Source organism: Delphinapterus leucas, chromosome 14, assembly GCF_059928025.1.
Source record: "Delphinapterus leucas isolate spDelLeu-1000000601 "Yukka" chromosome 14, BTC_Dleu_Yukka2, whole genome shotgun sequence".
Taxonomy (NCBI): domain Eukaryota; kingdom Metazoa; phylum Chordata; class Mammalia; order Artiodactyla; family Monodontidae; genus Delphinapterus; species Delphinapterus leucas.
Window position 1 is genome coordinate 40,769,665 of NC_143142.1, and position 19,212 is coordinate 40,788,876.

Sequence of the window (19,212 nt, forward strand, 5' to 3'; positions counted from 1 at the left end):
TCAAAATATGCTATTTTATTTTATTATTTATTTATTTATTCTTTTGGCCACGCCATGTGGCATGTGGGGGTCTTAGTTCCCTGATCAGGGATCAAACCCATTGCCCCCTGCAATGGAAGCACAGAGTCTTAACTACTGGACTGCCAGGGAAGTCCCAAAATACGCTATTTTAAAACAAGGGTTATTTTGAGCTGAAGGCAATTAAGAAGAGGCAGATACAAGAAAAGTTCTCTGCAGTCCCCCTATTTGCCTAAAAGCAGAACATAAATGTGTAAAAGTGTCCCCCCTCCCCTCTTTACCAGGAAAGACAGAAGTTAATCACTGGAGACTACTGTAGATCTTTATTAGCTAAGAGATAGCACCAGAGGAATCTTTATAACAAACTTTACTAACTGGCCCTTATCTACTATTAGTTTCCTTATATTTACCTTCCCATAATTTGTCCTTCCAAGAAGCTCAAAGACCTTTTCCTTTGTTTTGTTACTTCTCTACAAAATTATTATTCTTTGCTAAGATTCCACATAAGTTCAAGTTCTAATCACCTCTTTGAGTTATTCATCTTTGAGTACTCCTGTGTGTATGTGTGATGCGCATGCTAATAAATTTGTTTGTTTCTTGCTTTTCTCTTATTACTCTGTCTTTTCTCAGCCTAATTTGCAGAGTCCCAGCTAATGAACTTAAGGTGGGTAGAGAAAAAGTAATTTTTTTTCCTCCCTTACACAAGCAAGTTGTTTAGGTTCTGCATTATATAAAAGGAAGTTCATGTGATAAAAGTAACACATTTTTCTGGAAAAGTCTTGAAAAAGAAGGTAAAATATCCAAGTAATATATCTTTAAGAAATCTACATCCAGCAGTTATTTCCCAAGAGGAGAAATGTTTTCTAGTTTGACCTATATTGTTTAGATTGTTGTTTTATTTTCTTATAAAATTAGTAAGATGCATACATTAAAATCAAAACATCTGGAACGACTAATTTTTGAAAGCACCCATGCTTATTTTCCCACCCCCTCTGATAACAAATAGAAGGCAGGTATCAGTCTTATGGAAATAGTTGGCCTATGCAGTCCACCATGGCAGACAGGAGGTGGTGGACCAGGGCGCAGGGTGGGAATGCCATCTTCCCAGTGCTTTTCCTTTGAGGGCTACAAACTGTCCTCCCAACTGTTAGAGGCCCCAAATCTTGGGAAGATTGTACTTTGGACCCTCTTCCTTTTCTCTTTCTCTCTCTGTATTTGGGAAAGGGGTTGCAGAGGAAAAAAAAATGATAGTGTTTTAAGAATAGGTGGAATTTTTGTTCAGTTATTCATGGGTTTTTTTCTTTCTTTTCTCAGTTTTAGTATTTTTTTAAATTGAGTATAGTTGATTTACAATGTTGTGTTAATTTCTGCTGTACAGCAAAGTCAGTTATATATACATTCCTTTTTTAAAAAAAATTTATTTATTTATTGTTTATTTTTGGCTGCACGGGGTCTTAGTTGCGGGATCTTCATTGCAGCATGTGGGATCTTTAGTTGTGGAATGTGGACTCTTAGTTGTAGCATGCGTGCAGGATCTAGTTCCCGACCAGGGATCGAACCCGGGCCTCCTGCATTGGGAGCACAGGATCTGATCCACTGAACCACCAGGGAAGTCCCTCATACATTCTTTTTAAAAATATTCTTTTCCATTATGGTTTATCATAGGATACTGAATATAGTTCTCTGTGCTATACAGTAGGACCTTGTTGTTTATCCATCCTATATATAAAAGCTTACATCTACTAACCCCAACCTCCCAATCCATCCTTCCCCCAAGCCCCTCCCCCTTGGCAACCACCGGTCTGTTCTCTATGTCAGTGATTCTGTTTCTGTTTTATAGATAGGTTCATTTGTGTCATATTTTATTTTATTTTTTTATAGTGAAAACTGTCTTTATTTTCATTGCCTTTTATTTTCAACAATGATTACTTGAACTTAAAAAAAAATCCTTTAATAACTAATGGTTATTGAAAAGCCAAACCTTTCCAGCCCACTTCATATTCTCTTTCAACCATTTCAGGGCAGAACAATGTTCCATACTATAAACCTGTTCCTTATTAACATTGATGGTCATGTGCTTAATGAAAAGCTTTGGATCTGATATACGAGCAGCCATAATTAATCTTTCCACTGCAGTTTGATAGTCATCCTTGCTCTGAGATTTGTTTTCTTCACATCTTTTTAAAACTACCTGCAGCATCTGTGTAGAAGTTCCAGGACTCTGAATACTATTAGCATTAGATACCAGGAAGATTTCAATAGCTAAAAGCATTTCAATCTCAGACAAATAGGAAGGAATCAGGAGAAGTTTTCGGTATAAATTTCCCTCCAATGGTGGGTAGCAACCCAATGAAAGAGCACTTTTGTGTGGGCTCTGGCTTTGAGCCGTAAACAACTTCTTCCTAAAGAAGTAATTAATCTTCTAAGAAAGGAAAAAGCAATAGGGATGGTCTTTGAAATCATGAATTCTGCTCCGGAGGATGACATACAAAGACTGTTGCTTTCTACACAGGCATCTTGAGAATTTTGAAAACCTGGTAGATTTTGCAAAACTTCAAATGTCTGTCTGTAAAGACTCTTCGCTAAGATTTCACGTGCAGTTGTACAGAGCAGATTATGCCGATTGAGCACATCCAGTCTATCACAAGTCCACAGTGGTGTATTGGTGACTCGCTCTGACTCCCTTAATACCCAAATGGCACCATCTAGGCTTCCGCTTTTTAGAAAAATTTCTGCTGCAGTATTCACAACTTGACATCTTGGTGCTAACTTCTCAGGCCCTATAAGTCCTTTTAAACTTGTAAAATGTATTTTTAATTCATATAGTTTATCTAAGACCTTCCTTCCCTTGGACCACTGCAACAGCTTGTGGTAGAAGTACATAGCACTGATTCCGATTCTTCCCAGCAAAGTTTTATCTACTTCACTATTTTGTGGATCTTTGCTAACTGTTTCAGCGAATTCACGAAATGGAACACCTGGTCTCTCTTCTTTACAGTCTTTTGTTAGTGTTTCAGCAATACAAGCACAAAATCTCTGGGAAATCTGCAAATTTTTCACAGCCCAGTTTTATGTTAATGTATAAATTTCCCAATTTGGTCCAGTCATCTTTTTCTTTACAATGTTCTATTTCATTCAAGGCTGACTCTAAATCACACTTCCAGTTCTTTTCAAACTGCCTCGTCCGTAACCTGGATTTCATTCCCAGAACTGCAGTTATTTCTTGCTTGGAAGCCTGTACTTGGTATAAAAGCTTAATAATACAGTTAGAGTGTTCTGGATCAAGTACCATCCCAGCTTCAACAAGCTCGCAAAAGATATCAAAGCAGGTACAGCATTCCTTAATTTCATAGTTGCCACATACTCGAATATTTTTAGTAATATTTTCAGAGCAGGCAGCATTTTAACCATTATACTGAGGTTCATGACCTGAAATACTTCTTTCAATAAACAATGTTTGAGTAAAGAATTTAGAAGGTCATTTAACACTTGTAAATCAAAGTGTATACCCGGCGGAAACTTTCTGTAGTACTCCATAAATGTGTTTACAGGTCAGTCCCTGGCTGTGGATCATCACTTGAGGCTTCAGTAACTTTTCTTTTTTCCTTGGTGTGTCTTCCCGACTGCAAGTGTAGCTCTGCTTCCTTCACTGCTTCTAAGCCAGGCCGGTCTGATGGGTCTGAAGAGCCCACCTGGCTCCCAGGCCCCTCCACTAGCTGCCTTGCTGAGGCCTTCCTAGGCCCGGACGTCTCACCCGACTTGTCACTTTCCACCTCTTCTCTCCCAGATGGCCCGGGCCACCATCCTCCTCTCTTGCCTGCTCTCCTCGCGCCCCCGCCCCCACCTCAGGGCTGCAGCCTCCCGCCTCACCTGGCCCTGCGCTGGCCTTGCTGTCACCTTCACGCCCTGGGGCCGTTGTGGGGCCTGAGGGTGGTGGCCTCAGCATCCGCCCCTGGGCCGCCTGTCTTCCCACCTAGGCCCTCTGCGCCCGCTCACAGGAGCCCACCGGCCGCATGAAACCTGCTCCTGCCACCAGGCACCCGTCCTGTGTCATATTTTAGATTACACATATACGTGATATCATGTGGTATTTTGTCTTTCTCTTTCTGACTTGCTTCACTGAGTATAATAATCTCTAGTTGTATTCATGTTGCTGAAAATGGCATTATTTCATTCTTTTTTATGGCTGAGTAGTATTCCATTGTATATATGTACCACATCTTCTTTATCCATTCATCTGTCATGGACATTTATGTTGTTTCCATGTCTTGGCTATTGAGAATAGTGCTGCTATGAACACAGAGGTGATGTATCTTTTTGAATTACAGATTTGTCTGGATATATGCCCAGGAGTGGGATTGCTGGATCATTCTTTTTCTTTCTTCTTTTAAAAAAAAATTCCTTGGGGCTTCCTTGGTGGCGCAGTGGTTGAGAGTCCGCCTGCCAATTGCAGGGGACACGGGTCCATGCCCCGGTCTGGGAAGATCCCACATGCCGCAGAGCGGCTAGGCCCGTGAGCCATGGCCACTGAGCCTGCGCGTCCGGAGCCTGTGCTCCGCACCTGGAGGGGCCACATCAGTGAGAGGCCTGTGTACTGCAAAAAAAAAAAAAAAAAAGACGTCTTCAATAGGGGGTCGTATTATTTTTCATTAGCTAAGAATAAAGTGATTTGGGCTACAGTATTTTGAGGCCACAATTTTAATTAGCCATGCCATTAGTTTATATTTTCTTTTGAGAACTTAATAACTAATGGTGCAACTGAATCTCTCAAAAATTTCATCAGCAGAATATTTTCGTATTCTGCTATAAATTAAGCTGTATGGAGGGGCACATTTATTTTTTTTCATTTCCTTCTTAACACAAGCAGTGGCGAGATGTTAGGATTTACATGACTCATTACCTCATTTCCTGCCTAGTCCTTTCCTGCCCATTTTCTTGTTCGGTTTTCATAACTTTTTTCGATGCCTGGGAGCCACTGGATATTTTCAGGCTGCTTTTACCTCAGGATTTGAGTTGGTACCTCGAGTCCAATTGTTTTGGGTGTTGCTCTGATTAACACCTCCCTCTCAGGGCTTTTAATCCTGAAAAAGCTGTGGCAGTTTGGAAAATCAGGGTCCGATGTTAACTAGCCATAGGAGAGACAAGATGATGTTTCCAAAAAAAAAAAAAAGATGATGTTTCCAGGCAGCAGTATCTCTGGAAAATACCAAAGCTGCAAGAAACAGACATGTAAATTCAGTTGAAGGAGTTTAATGAGTTAATGAGGGGTTAAATGGACAAAGATTTAAACAGGAAAGGGGGGGGGGTGACACCATTTTTCAGGTTGGCAATTGAGGAGTTAAGCTTTTAGGAGCACAAAGAACAACAGTTAAAACCATTGAAAGCCCCACTAGCAGTTCTGACCTTTATCTGCAGGGTCCAAATCCAGACAAGGGTCTTAATTAGCTCCAGAGAAATCTAGCGCTTTGGCAACATACCAACACACATTAAAAAACCAAGAAAACCCCAAACCAACCCGTAAATAAAAGAGCCAGTAAAAAAAAAAAAAAAGTTAAACAGGAGCAACATTTATATAACCTTTTGGTGTTTCTGTTTTCCAATTTCTTATTTTTTTTCTCCCTATACCATCTTACACTTGATTCTTTTCCATGACCTTCAGCTTATTCCCTCTTGTTTTTCTTATCTGTTTATTGTTCTTCTAGAATTTAGATGTACTTTAAAATTTTTTTTTCTATATTTTAATTTTTTAATTATAAAAGGAATGCATGCTTATTGTATAAATAATTTTCAACAATGCAAAATGCATAGTTATGAAGTCTCCCATGCGTCCAAGATTTTTTCTATGCATTTTACATAGATGTGTGTGTTTATGTGTGAGTCTAATCATATACACACACACTCAAAAAAATTTTTTAACAAAGCGTCGTATGTGCAATTCTGCAACTTGCCTTTTTTATTAACTCATGTATCTCAGTATATTTCTACACTGGATTGATATAGGTGGTGCACCTTTTTATTTAAAAAATTCTAGCATATTTTTTAATCCCTGATCAAAATATTTTAAGCTGTGTGTCCAATCAATGCATGTAGGTGCTGTGATTTATAAAATATGATTTTATTTGTAACTAGAGCTTGCATGTTATATTGGCTTATGTCTTTGTGCACTATTTGGAATTCATAATCAGTGTTTCTTTCTGCTCTTATCATTATTACTATTTTAATCTTTTGTTCATTCAAATAATTTTTGGTTTTTTTCCTGTTTAAGTCTTTCTTGCGTTAGCTTTGTTCTTTTCCTTTCTCATTCCATTTTCCCCTCCTCTACTGGCTTGGAAGTTATATACACTATTTCCATTCTTTTAATGTTTACCCTAGAAATTTTAACATGCATATGTAGCTTAAGATAGTGTACACTTATTATCTTTGCTGTCCTGTCAGACACTCAAAACCTAAGACGACCAATTCCGGTTATTCTCTCTGACTTAACATATTTAGTATTTTTGGCTCCGTATTGATTACTTTTTAACTCCACAAATTAGATATTTTATTGTTTTATGTAGTTGAAGATTTTTCCCCCTCACTGTTCTTTCTTCATTTCTTGCTTCCCAGGCCCCACTCTGGTATAATTTTCATTCTTCCTAAAATTATAAGCTCTAGAATTTCATTTTTTTGAGAGTCAGTTGGTAAGAAATGTCTCTGTTTTCTCTTTTTTTTTTCTGTGGAAAATGTATTTATTTGCCCTTAATCTTTTTTTAAAAATATTTATTTATTTATTTATTGTTTATTTATTTATTTATTTTGGCTGTGCCGGGTCTTCGTTGTGGCACGCGGGATCTTCGTTGAAGTATGTGGACTTCTTAGTTGAGGCATGTGGGCTTCTTAGTTGCAGCATGCATGTGGGAGCTAGTTCCCTGACCAGAGATTGAACCCGTGCCCCCTGCAGTGGAAGCGTGGAGTCGTAACCACTGGACCACCAGGGAAGTCTATTTGCCTTTATTCTTGATAGTCTTTAAAATTCTGTATTATTTGTTCTCAGTTCACTGAAGATATACACTGTCTTTCGGCTTTCAATGTTGCTTGCTATGAATTTAATTGTAGGTAAACTATCTTTTCTCTTTGGTTGCTTTTAAGACCTTTACTTTGTTTTTGGTATCTTTCTCTCTGGTGTGATCAGTGAATTTTACTTTTATTTATCCTTCTTGAGATTCGTTGCACTTTCCGAATCTGAAGGGTGGTAGATACTTTCCAGTTCTGGATACTTGCTTCTCCCTCATTTTCTCTAATTTCTTTTTCTGAAACTCTGATTGAATTTATTTTAGACCCCATTCTGTCCTCCATGTCTTTGGTCTTTATCCCATCTTTCATATTTTCCTTGTTGTTGCTTCTCTCTGTACTGCATTCTTGGAAATTTATTAATCTTACTTTTCAAGTTTTCATATTTTTTCTTCAGTTGTTTTTAAACTGCAGTTTTATTTATCTATTGGTTTTTTTTTCAATTTCAGTTTTGCATGTTAGAAGCTCTATTTAGTTCTTTCCTAGCCTATTGGTAATCTTTGATAATATCTTGATCTTTATAATTTTGAAAACATTAAAAAAATTTCTCTAAACGTGAACATATTTAGTTTTTGGTCAATATATTACTGTTTCAGTAGCTGCAGGTTTGCAGTTCCAGTATCTACGGTTTGCTTTTTCTTCTGATTCCTAGTTGTGGTAGTTTGTTTTCTCATGTGTCTAGTGATTGTGAACTCATATTCTTTGCAATTTTATTTGTTCTTGGAGGTCTAAACTGTGTTTTGCCAGAGAGAATTTGTGGATCCATTGATGAAGACCACTTCAAAGTAAATTTTTAGCTTAAGTTTTCTTGGCCTTCTGCAGTAATGAATTCTGGCCCCAAACGTGCATGAAAATGGGCTTATGGCTAGGAATTATTAGGCGAGAATATTCTTTGTTTATGCTCTAACCAGAGACAGGGCTGAGACATGCAAATATCCCCACTGTCTCCCTCTCAGAAACCTTTATAAAAAACATACCCACTGAGGGTGTCACTTTTGAGAAGTCTCAACTTTTAAGATATGTTCCCTGCTTTACTTGGCCCCAGGTTTGTTTCCTTTCTTGACACCTCTGGTTGGTAAGACCCAAGATCTAAGCATCCGGGAACGTGCATATACCTCCCAGGCAAACGGTGGTACCAGGAGTATAGTTTCTTTACAATAGCCATGAATTTTAAAAATGGTTTTTCCTACATCAAAATTAAGTGTCTGTGGGACTTCCCTGGTGCTCCAGTGGTAAAGACTCCACCTTCCAATGCAGGGGATGTGGGTTCAATCCCTGGTTGGGGAACTAAAGTCCCACATGCCGCGTGGCAACTAAGCCCACGTGCCTCAACAAGAGAGCCCGCACATCGCAAACTACAGAGCCCACACGCTCTGGAGCCCGCATGCCACAACTAGAGAAGAGAAAACCCACACACTACAACTAGAGGGAAGCCTGCGCGCTGCAACAAAGAGCCCACGTGCTGCAACTGGAGAGAAACCTGTGTGCCACAGCGAAGAGCCCACATCGCAATGAAAGATCCCACGCCACGACGAAAGATTCCGCAAGCCTCAATGAAGACCTCACGTGCGGCAACTAAGACCCGACGCAGCCAAAAAAATAAATAAATATTTTAAAAAAAAGTCTGTGCATCAAAGGACAGTATCAACAGGGTGAAAAGGCAACCCATGGAATGGGAGGTATGTTTTCAAATAATATATCTGATAATTTATAAAGAATATATAATATGTATTATAAATATATATGTACATATTAATGTACACTTTTACAATATCTAAAAAGAATATGTAAAGAACTCCTACAGTTCAGCAACAAGAAAACAATAACCTGCTTAAAAGTGAGCAGAGGACTTGAATATTCTCTGAAGAAGATATTCAGATGGCCAGAAAGCATATGAAAGGGTTCTCAACATCAGTAATCACTAGGGAAGTGCAAATCAAAACCACAATGAGACACCACCTCCTATCCATTAGGGCGGCTATTATTTAAAAACAACAACAGCAGCAAATAACAAGTGCTGATGAGGTTGTGGAGAAATCAAAACCCCTGTGCATTGCTGGTGGGAATGCAGAGTGGTGCAGCTGCTGTGGAAAACTGTATGGCGATTCCTCAAAAAACTAAAAATAGAATTACCATATGATCCAAGTACCATACAATTCTGCTTTTGGGTATATACGCAAAGGAATTAAAAGGAGAGATTTCAACAGATATTTGTACACCCATGTTCATAACAGCATCATTCACAATAGCCAAAAGTCCCACTGGGAAACAACGCACATGTCCACCAGTAGATGAATGGATAAACAAAATGTGGTGTATCCACATGATGGAATATTATTGAGCCTTAAAAAGGAAGGAAATCCTGACACGTGCTACAACATGGATGAACCTTGAACATATTATACTAAGTGAAATAAGCCAGTTACAGAAGGACAAATATTGTATAATTCCACTTACATGAGGTACCTAGAGTAGCCAAATTCATAAAGACAGAAAGTAGAATGATGACTGCCAAAGGGTGAGGGAAGAGGAGAATCGGGAGTCCTCCCGATTGTTCAGAACGCGCACAGAGTTTCAGTTGTGCAAGATGGAAGAAGTTCTGGGGGTGGGTCGTGGTGACGGTCGCACAACAGTGTGAATGTCCTTAATGCCACTGAACTGTGCACTTAGGAATGGCTAAGATGGCATATTTTATGTTAGGTACGTTTTACTATAATTTAAGAAAAAAAGGCTTTTATAATTTATTCAGCACTTTTCGGGGTTCTATCCTAAGATACTTAGTTCTCCGTAACGCTGGAATTAGAAATCCCCATTGGACTGACTTTTCCTTTGTGTTCATGGTATCTACTAGGCACTCAGTTTTAGCTACATATGGATACCCAGCCAGATTCCAAACTGTGGAAACCAAGATGATAACCTAGGAATTTGACGTCCTGCCTCACTGAGTGGTCCATATTGTTTCTTTTTTTTTTTTTTTTTTGGTACGCGGGCCTCTCACTGTTGTGGCCTCTCCCATTGCGGAGCACAGGCTCCGGACGCGCAGGCTCAGCGGCCATGGCTCACGGGCCCAGCCGCTCCGCGGCACGTGGGATCTTCCGGACCGGAGCATGAACCCGCGTCCCCTGCATGGGCAGGCAGACTCTCAACCACTGCGCCACCAGGGAAGCCCCATATTGTTTCTTTTGTTCTTTGACTATTCTAGATATTATTTTACATCACATTATTTACACATTTCATGATGATCCTTGATAGTAGCAACTCTGCAATTCTTCCTCTGAGGAATAGATCCATATTGCACATCAGAAAAGCATGGATAAATCTGTGTCAGTATAATTTGACTTGACTTCTTATCACCTTGTGTGTGTATGTGTGTTTGTGTAGGTGCTTCGTTCATTCATTCATTTATTCACTTACTGTTGTGTACTAGGTACTGTCTAGGCACTGGGGATACAGAAGTGAAAAAGACAAATTTCCTGCCCAAATTCTAACGGGGGAAGTGACAGTACCCATATCAGCAAATAAATAGCAAGGTAGTTTTAAGTAGTAATTTCACAAAGAATATGAATCCAGGGTAATGGGATAGACTGTGACAGTGAGAAGGGGACTGCAGGAGCTAGGGTGGTCAGGAAAGGAGTCTCTGGGGATGATATTTGAGCTGAGACCCGGTGTTAATGGTGAGGAAACTGTGTGTATATCTGGGGGAAGAGCTTTCGTGATGGGGGAATAGCAAGAGCAATGAATCTGAGATAGGATTAGTGTGATTAATTATCTAAATCCCACCAGAGAAACCTAAAGTCTTGGTAGTGAAGAAGTTTAGTTTGGTGCATATTATCCTTAATGTATGTGACATCTTAAAGAATGTATTTATGAAATAAAAATTGACCATCCATTTAAATCAGCAGCAAGTAGTATTCGTTACTGAAATCAGTTAGCATTTTCCTCCACCATTTCAGTCACTCTAAGCAAGCTTTCACTACTTGCTCTAGCGTGCATGCATTTAATAAGTAAACTATGAGGGCTATAATGATTTTGCTTAAGACTTTATATTAGTGACTAAAAATAAACTTAGCTTTGTGTACGGTTAGAGTGTTAGACTCTCTTTGTATAATTTAGGTGTCTTGAACAGTTGGAGGACCTGAGCTTTCCAGTTTGGTTAATTATGCAAATCTACCATGTAACTGCAAAGTATTACCTCCTTTTTATGCTTTATAGACAAAAGTCACAGGTATAATCATAGAGATAGCATATAGAAATATCAATCAATTTGCCAGTTCAGCTTTTCTTTCATTGAGAACAAATAATAAACCCTAAGTGTGTTCACATTCTGTGATTCTGATTTATATACTCCCCAATTAGTGCCCCATTTAATCTGCTCACCTGTTGTTGCTTTGTTCTGAATTTCATGGCTCTGTTGTTTTAAACTCTCTTGCATACGTTTTCTGAGTGAGGCTGATTACTGCAACCCCTTGGTTTTGGGGAACTTGGAACACTGCCACAGTGTCTGGATTGGCTGGATAAAGAAAAGTAGGTTCTGTAATTATTTTATTTTCTGCACAGCGTGTGATTTGTTATTGATGACACATGCATAGGGTGCTTTCTCCATTAGGCTGGCTGATCCCTCTACTATGGTATTAATGTCACTGTCACTCTGCTCGAAGCTATAGTTTGTTAGGCAACTCTAGCATGGGGGAATGAGCATGTACTTTTTAATGTGTCTGAAATAGCTACACACTGACAGATGTTCCCACATGCTTGCTGATGTCATGACTGGGGCTCATATAAAGCCTGGGAAATTAAAAGAAAGAAGAAAATGTTAGTTGAGGCTCCAGAAGGAGAGATTATAGAGTCAGACGACAGGAAATTTTGAAAAGAAGCCCACCAATATATTAACTTTCCTTTTAGGTCTGGCACTTCCTCCTCCCCCCCCCCCCCCATAGGGATGCAGTCACGCCTCAGTCTGTTAAATGTGAGAAGATTCAATATTGAGAGCTATTCTTTTATGTGCTCACTTACAAATAAAACAAGCATACAAACAAAAAACCCCAAATAAATTAAGGTGGTCTTTTTATCCCTCTACCAAAAAATGCATATCACAGTGTTTACTTGGTAGGCCAATTATTTTAAAAACTAGGTTTCAAGGAAAAAGCCACTCTCTGGTAGAGACCTTACATGACAAGTTCTGTTCCACAGTGGATTAAAATGGTGGAGAGGAGATGCTAACACAACTTCAACTACAGCAGTGTGAACATACCACTGTAATAATTCATTTAGAATGATGACACCTGAGACCTAATTTAAAAGTCCTTGATGAATACCAGTCTCATATTCAACCCTGAGGGCTGCTGCAAACATACCTAAGGAAGTCTAAGAACCATAGTGAGTCTAATTGAATTGGACTTAAACGGACCATTGAGATGGCCTCACCGAGCTCTGGGGAATTCATATTGTCTATACTGTATCAGAATCACAGCTTGAACTGAATAACTGGTTACATTCAATCATGTTACTGTAACTCATGCTTGAGGTAAAGGGGAAACCTTTTGCTATCAGCAAGACTGGATGGAAAACAATTTCAAATCACTTTAAACCCAGTTGGCAACTACTTTGCCAATTATGGAATCCAGTGGGAAAGGTGTGAGCGAGGGCTCAGGACTAAATGATTTATGTCAGGCATCTGGGCCTCCTGAGGAACGTGGGAGGGTATGCGGAGGAGGGGCGTGTGGCTAATTATTTCTCCTAAGAATACTTTGGCGAGGTAATTTGTGCTTGCAGATGAGTCACACTGCAGGCTGGATAAAAGGCGAGGTAAGAACACAAAGTCCTAAGATCCTATTTAGAGATGGATAAAGAGGGAACCGAAGGATTCAATACGCTTTCTCATCTCTTCACTCTGAAACATTTGGAGATATAAAATAAAAAGCGCAAACCTAGTCCTCTGTTCTAACAGGCACGTTGGGATCAAAGTCTGTAATTTGTACTGCAGATACTGCATTGACTGCTTTCTAATACAGAGTTACTGGCACAGATGACATACTGTAATTTATCGGATGAACAAGTGTGAATCTGAGGCCCTTTACAATAACCCTCTTTTTTTTAGGTCCTAATTTATTTTTGATGACTTTGGTTGCAGAGATGAGAATTCCTATACTACCCAATGCTTTCTAAAGAAGAATGTCACCATTCTCTGGGATTCATGTATGAAACTGTCTGGCTGAGAAATGATCCTGAAACTTACCCCCAAGAGTTTTGAGTGCTGCCAGTCCACCCCAAACAAAAATAAAAGTGATGACAGAATTTCACTATGGTAGTTCACAGTGGAGATATACAGGTTTATTGAATAATCTCTTCAGATCCTTTCATTATCTAAAGATTTTAAAGGTGTTTTTAGTAATCTGGAAGAGGTTATTAATGCTATAATTATATTAAATCCAGCACTGGGGCTCTTGTTAAAACCTCATGTGAGTATGTTGGTACTAGGCTGGCACTCTTTTGTTTCCTCATCTTTCCTCTCTTTTAGCAGCTGCTTACCATCATTACAGTTAATATAGTGGATTAAACTTCTGGGCTAGCTGGCGGCTCTGAGTATCTCTCTAATGGTTTCCATTGTGCACATCCCTAGAAAACACTTCTGACCAATGAACCCCTAACTGCAAATGACACAGGCAAGCTTCACTGAAAATGACACCACTGGAGGGGAGCTTGCACTCATTTGGGATGTTTCCTCATTGGGGAAAGAAGGCCATTTCAACAGTTACACCAAAGCGATATTGTGATGTGGCATTTACTTTTCTAAGGCACTGAACAAAGCAGTGGGGGTAGTGTGTGCTCCTACATGCTAACTATGCGCTTAGCTGTGTGATGTCCAAATAAGAATCCCAGCATGTCCATAAGAGACTGAGAAATAGCAGTCTTCCTTGTTCATCCTCATACAGAATGGAGAAGGTGGATGTCACACCATCTAAACTAAATTTTGATCTATGTCAAATCAATCTTAAGTGCAGACATTGTGAGAAATAGGAGTTAAATACTGTCAGAAAGAGGGAGGGAAGGTTGCATGGGAAGAACCCCAGGACTGATCTTTGGAAAAGCTGGATTCTGATTCTTGGCTGCAACCAAAGATGCGCGGTGGCCTTGGGTGAGTTTCTTCACCTCTCTGGGTCCCCCTCAGGTTCCTCTGTAACACAAGGGAGGTAGACCAGATGGTTAAACCTAATTTAACGATCATTCATTTAGTGTTCAGTTTGTGCCAAGATTTGTGCTAGGCAGTGGGGAGATTTGCGAATAAATCAGATACAGTTCACGTCCTTTTGGATTTTATAGGATAGCAAGTTAGACTAACATTAAAAAAATACTTCTGAGGTGCTGCATTTTAAAAAGTGGGAAGTATACGGTGCTATGGAAAGATAGGACTAAGTTTGAAGAGTCAGGAAGGCTTCTTGAGGAAAGTTGTTTAAGTTGAGACTGAAGGATGAGGAGGAGTTGGTGAGGAAAAGTTGGGGGTGGGATGAGATAGAGAAGCACTTCAGACAGACAGACTGCATTTGTGCAAGCTCTGCAGCAACAAAGAGGTTGGACTGGATTACGGAACACGAAGGAAAATGTAGGCCAGGTGGAGGCTGCATATGTTGTGGTCAGCATTTTGACCTCATCCCAAGGGCAATGGGAAGCCACTGAAGGGTATCCTGCTGCAGAGTGGAGTTGATGTCTGAGGTTTCCTCCAGACCCACTGTCCTGGGGCTTTCCACATGGTTGTAGGACCTCTTTAAGACTCATCAGAGAGATTCAATGTTCAGGTGCAATTCAGACAAGAGACACAAAGCAGTGACCGCAGAAATTCACTTCCAGTCTGCAGCTTGTTGAAGCCTGGTGTGTAAAGATAAATTTGCGTATGCAGGTTGGATTTGGTGCCTTTGGCCTTGTCCTCCAGGGGGGCTGAAATTAGTGTGGACCAGACGGTTCATTTCTCTGTTGGGCTAATCAGGAGGTTTTCAAAGAGAGTAAGAGGGTGTGTTGTATGCCTAAGACTCCTCACCAAGTAGGGAGATGGGAACTAGAACCCTTCAGAGCATCAGCCTCTTCTTGACCACCTCCCTCAGGGCAAGACTTTCTGAGTCTTGCATATGCAGTTGCTCTATCCACTCCTGGGGTGAGAATCATTTGACGGCAGTGGGAACATAATTCAGAAGGGACCTAGCATTAGGTGGCTAGATAGCAATGGTATTATTTATGGAGTGCTGCCAGGTGAAGGCATTTTACATCCCTTCTCTCATTTAAATGTCTCAAAGCCCAGTGAGCTAAGTGGGACAGGTATACTTACTTTACAGGTGACAAAATGCGGGCTTGGGAAGATAGGCACCCTGTCCACAGCACACAGCTAGTAAGTGGAAGAGCTGGGAATCAAACCTGACATTGCAAACTCTGAGATTCAGACTTTTTTTTTTTTTGCGTTACGCGGGCCTCTCACTGCAGTGGCCTCTCCCGTTGCGGAGCACAGGCTCAGCGGCCATGGCTCACGGGCCCAGCCGCTCCGCGGCATGTGGGATCTTCCTGGACCGGAGCACGAACCCGCGTCCCCTGCATCGGCAGGCGGACTCTCAACCGCTGCGCCACCAGGGAAGCCCAAGATTCAGACTTTTTAAACATCCCCATGCTGCCTTCTGTGGAAGCTTCTGCTATATATTTGGGGGTGAGAGAGGGGCAAATTTTAATCTCTCAATATGCTTGCAACTCTTTCCTGCCTTTGAGTGACTATAAGTACAATAAACCCCATCACCATGGTGCAATCATCAATCTCTTGACAGGACAAGTGGAATGTAGGTCTGCAGGTGGTCCTTGCATGGTGGATGCCTATTTGTGCTCACCTGTCTCCACACGGTTTGTTTCTGCAGCATCTATGCAAAGTGTCAGTTGTCACCCTTCAGGAGAGAGGGGCAACATGGATGCTTTGAGAGTTGCCCTTGTCTTTCAGGAAGAATATATGTTGAGTTTTCATTTAGATAAGGTACCACCTGCATTTGGAATCTATGTATTCTCTGATCTCCAAAGGTAACAGCAGAGGTGGCGATCACAGAAACCCTCACTTGGGATGGAAAAGTGCAGAGGGAGAAATTTCCTTCGAAATAATCAGGACACGAGGGTCATTTTCCAGTTTTGGGTGTACTCTCCTAAGGCCTATAGGCCCTGCTTACGTCTTCTAGAAATCAAACAAAAATGGGAAAAGCGAACTGCTTAATATTCCCTGTTTTGCAAAGAGTTATTGTTACCATTTTCCTTTCAAGTAAATATACAAGGTGATTTGAAATGAAAACAAGTATGGCCCACAGTGCTAAGGCTACTTCAAAGTTTTCACTTCTTTGTGGTTTTTGTACTAAATTGTTTTGATAGAACAGCACCAGACATCAAACATAGAAGAGCTATGCGTTCAGAGCCTAAATGATGCATCACTGTGATGTTGTGAGAGAGGTAGTTTCTCCCAAACACGTGTGATATAGATTAAGTGTTTAAGTTTTTGGCAGAATCAATATGATAACCTCTTTGAGTGATTATTGTAAAATGATTTTTCGTTTTAGAAAAAGACACCCAGATCCAGGATCCAAGAAACGATTTTGTGATATGCCAATGCTGGGTCCATAGTCAAATCTAATAGTGTTTTCCCCTGATGTTTCAGCTGTACTGATTTTATCTGGGCGGGATGAATAGTTTGCACTATGTAATAGAAAGAATGTTAAGCTCTGATGAGAGGTTAAGCTAAGAGGTTAAGCTAATGTTAAGCTATGATGAGAGGTTCATTCTATTAGATCAGAGAAGCACTGGACAGGGTTCCACTTTGGATTCTACATATAATTATTTTCTCTGGATTAACGAGTGGGACTTCCCCTGTTTCTGGAGCGTAAAGGCCTGTTTGAAGGGTCTTGGTATTTCTCCCACAAGGGTTTGCTGCAGGCATCACTGTAGGCATCTTTTGCTTTAGGCATATATATGTGTGTATATATATATACACACACATATATATATATATTTGTTTTGTTTAAAGTTTGCTGAGGAATTAAATTTGTTATCGCAGTTCACTAATTCATGACCAAAAGTTGATTTGTCAGATAATTTGGGTAGTACATTATAAAGCAGAGAGTGGAGTTTGAGGGAACAGGATGGGGGCAGACAGAGGGAAAGATTGGAAGCCAGGGACAGTGTTCCTGGGGGCTCTTCCTCCCTTTCTTCCTTCCTCCCCTCCCTCCCTCCCTCCTTTTCTTCCCTCTCCCTCTTCCTTCCTCCCTCCTTCTTCTGCCCTCTCCTCCCTCCCACACATTCATAGGTGTCACACATTCATCCCACACCTATGAGATATGTACCAGGCATGATGCTGAGCACTGGAAGTTCACAGGTAACTGCGTCAGAGTCAGCCCTTTGAGCAGCCTCAGTCAAGCACCACAGGGATTAGCGAGGAGAGGATGACCACGCTGAGAGCCCAGAGTGCTGCAGAGACCAGAGGAGCCTGCCCTCTCTCCTGGTCGTCCTGGGAGAAGGTTCCTGATTACACCTGTCTGGGCTGTCTCCTGGGAGCACATGGGTTGGGCTGGGGAGAGGAAGGAGCTCCAAGGTCAAATGCACCCCACTCAGAAAAGCCCACCCACCTGCAAACGGGCCACTCGCCAGCTGTGTGACCTTGTTCACCTGACGTCACCTCTTGGGCCCCATTGTGCCCATCAGTACATTGAAGGCCTTGGGTCAGGTGCTCTGCCTGGACCTTTTCCATCTTCCAGGATTCAGAGTGGATGCAGTGGGCTGTGTGCTTCCGTACTCACACTGCCTCAGAATCTAGTACTCTGGGAACTTTTCTAGCAGTAGTTTGAAAATCTCGCTTGTTGAAACCCAGTTTCACAGTTTCCTTGCCTCACTTTGCAAAGAGCTAGGGCATTTTATTTGCTACCCACTGCTTAATTGTGGTAACACTCAGCACAATTAAGGTCTTATTGAGGAAGAAAAGGCTTTGAACACCTTTAACAACTCTTGGAAATCCCTCTAAGTGCCTCTGCTAATTCTCACCTCTTTTAATAGTGTGGGTATGTTCAGTCACCCCTGTCCCATCCTCTTACAGCCCCTGCCTATGGTTCCCCAGGCAGAGATGTTTGCTGGCTTAATTATCTTGGAAGCTGTTGTTAAAATAATATCTGCGATATCAATAGCATTGGGTGTCCAAGTGCAGCTTGTGGGGAGTGAGCAGTGCTCTGAGCACATAATTTGGAGCGTCATTCCTAGCCTAGAGCAGAAGGGCTTCCTTCCACCTTGTGTGCAGAGACAGTGGAGTGAGAGCCCAGCTCTGTTTCTCAGTCCAGGGGATACAAGTGAAAATGATGGGGCTGGGGGCTGGGGTGGGGAAGGGAGGGGGCTCGCCTTGTCCAGGCTCTTGTGATTCTTTCAGGGTCACGAAAGACACTTGCCCACTTGATGTCAAGCCAGGGGAGATCCTTCTAAGGGTGCAACAAGCTCTCTGCTCTCAAGCTCAGCCACCCTTACTCCTCTGGGTCTGCCTCCCAAGAAGTGAGATTCTGACCCGAGTTGGGTGTTTTAAAATACAGTGCATTAATAGAAAATTTGAGGTATAGTTAGGCCAACAGATCAGAGACGGCTGCCATTGAAGCGATGGTTTGTTACTCACAGTTCTCAAGGAGAGGGGCCATCACGCCATGGTGGGCCACATGGGGAAACACCAAGGTCAGTCAGTGGGGCAGGGGGAGAGAGAGGAAGTGTGGGCAGGAGTTGCTGTGGTTTCCACAGGAAGGAACGGGTGAGGCAGAGTGAGAAGGCTTAGGACTGGCTCATGTGAATTGTTTCAGTGAGCTCTGGGTCTGTCCCTAGCTGCTTGGTATCTTGCCCTGGAGTGATTAGGGCAGGTGGATAGTGGCCAGGAGTGTGAGAGCTGATAAAGGAGGTGCTTGGGGTGTGGGCTGTGGATTGGTTGGCTTGTATTTGAAAAGCACCCTCATGGATAAGTCGTTTACTATCTCTAGGAATTGGCTGATCCTGGGAGGGTGGTCCCTCCAGGGTCAGCAAGGTCCCAGATGTCAAAGCATCAGAATACAGAAAATAAAAGACATGGTCCGTGCATGGGGACAACATGGCCTGATACAAAGCACCAGCCAGGGT

The 19,212-nt window shown here is 41.4% G+C and overlaps 1 protein-coding gene and 1 long non-coding RNA gene across 4 annotated transcripts in view; one reads left to right on the forward strand and one right to left on the reverse strand.

Annotated features, from left to right (window-relative positions):
- Positions 1-19,212, forward strand: part of LOC111181481 (uncharacterized) — a 544,017-nt gene that overhangs the window by 61,488 nt on the left and 463,317 nt on the right. The window lies entirely within an intron of this gene.
- On the reverse strand, positions 1,290-4,181 carry LOC111181478 (protein TOPAZ1-like). The gene is given in 4 exon segments (XM_022586867.3): positions 1,290-2,385; positions 2,388-3,057; positions 3,059-3,339; positions 3,342-4,181. Coding segments are annotated over 4 exon segments (1,575 nt in total). The 5' UTR covers positions 3,556-4,181; the 3' UTR covers positions 1,290-1,975.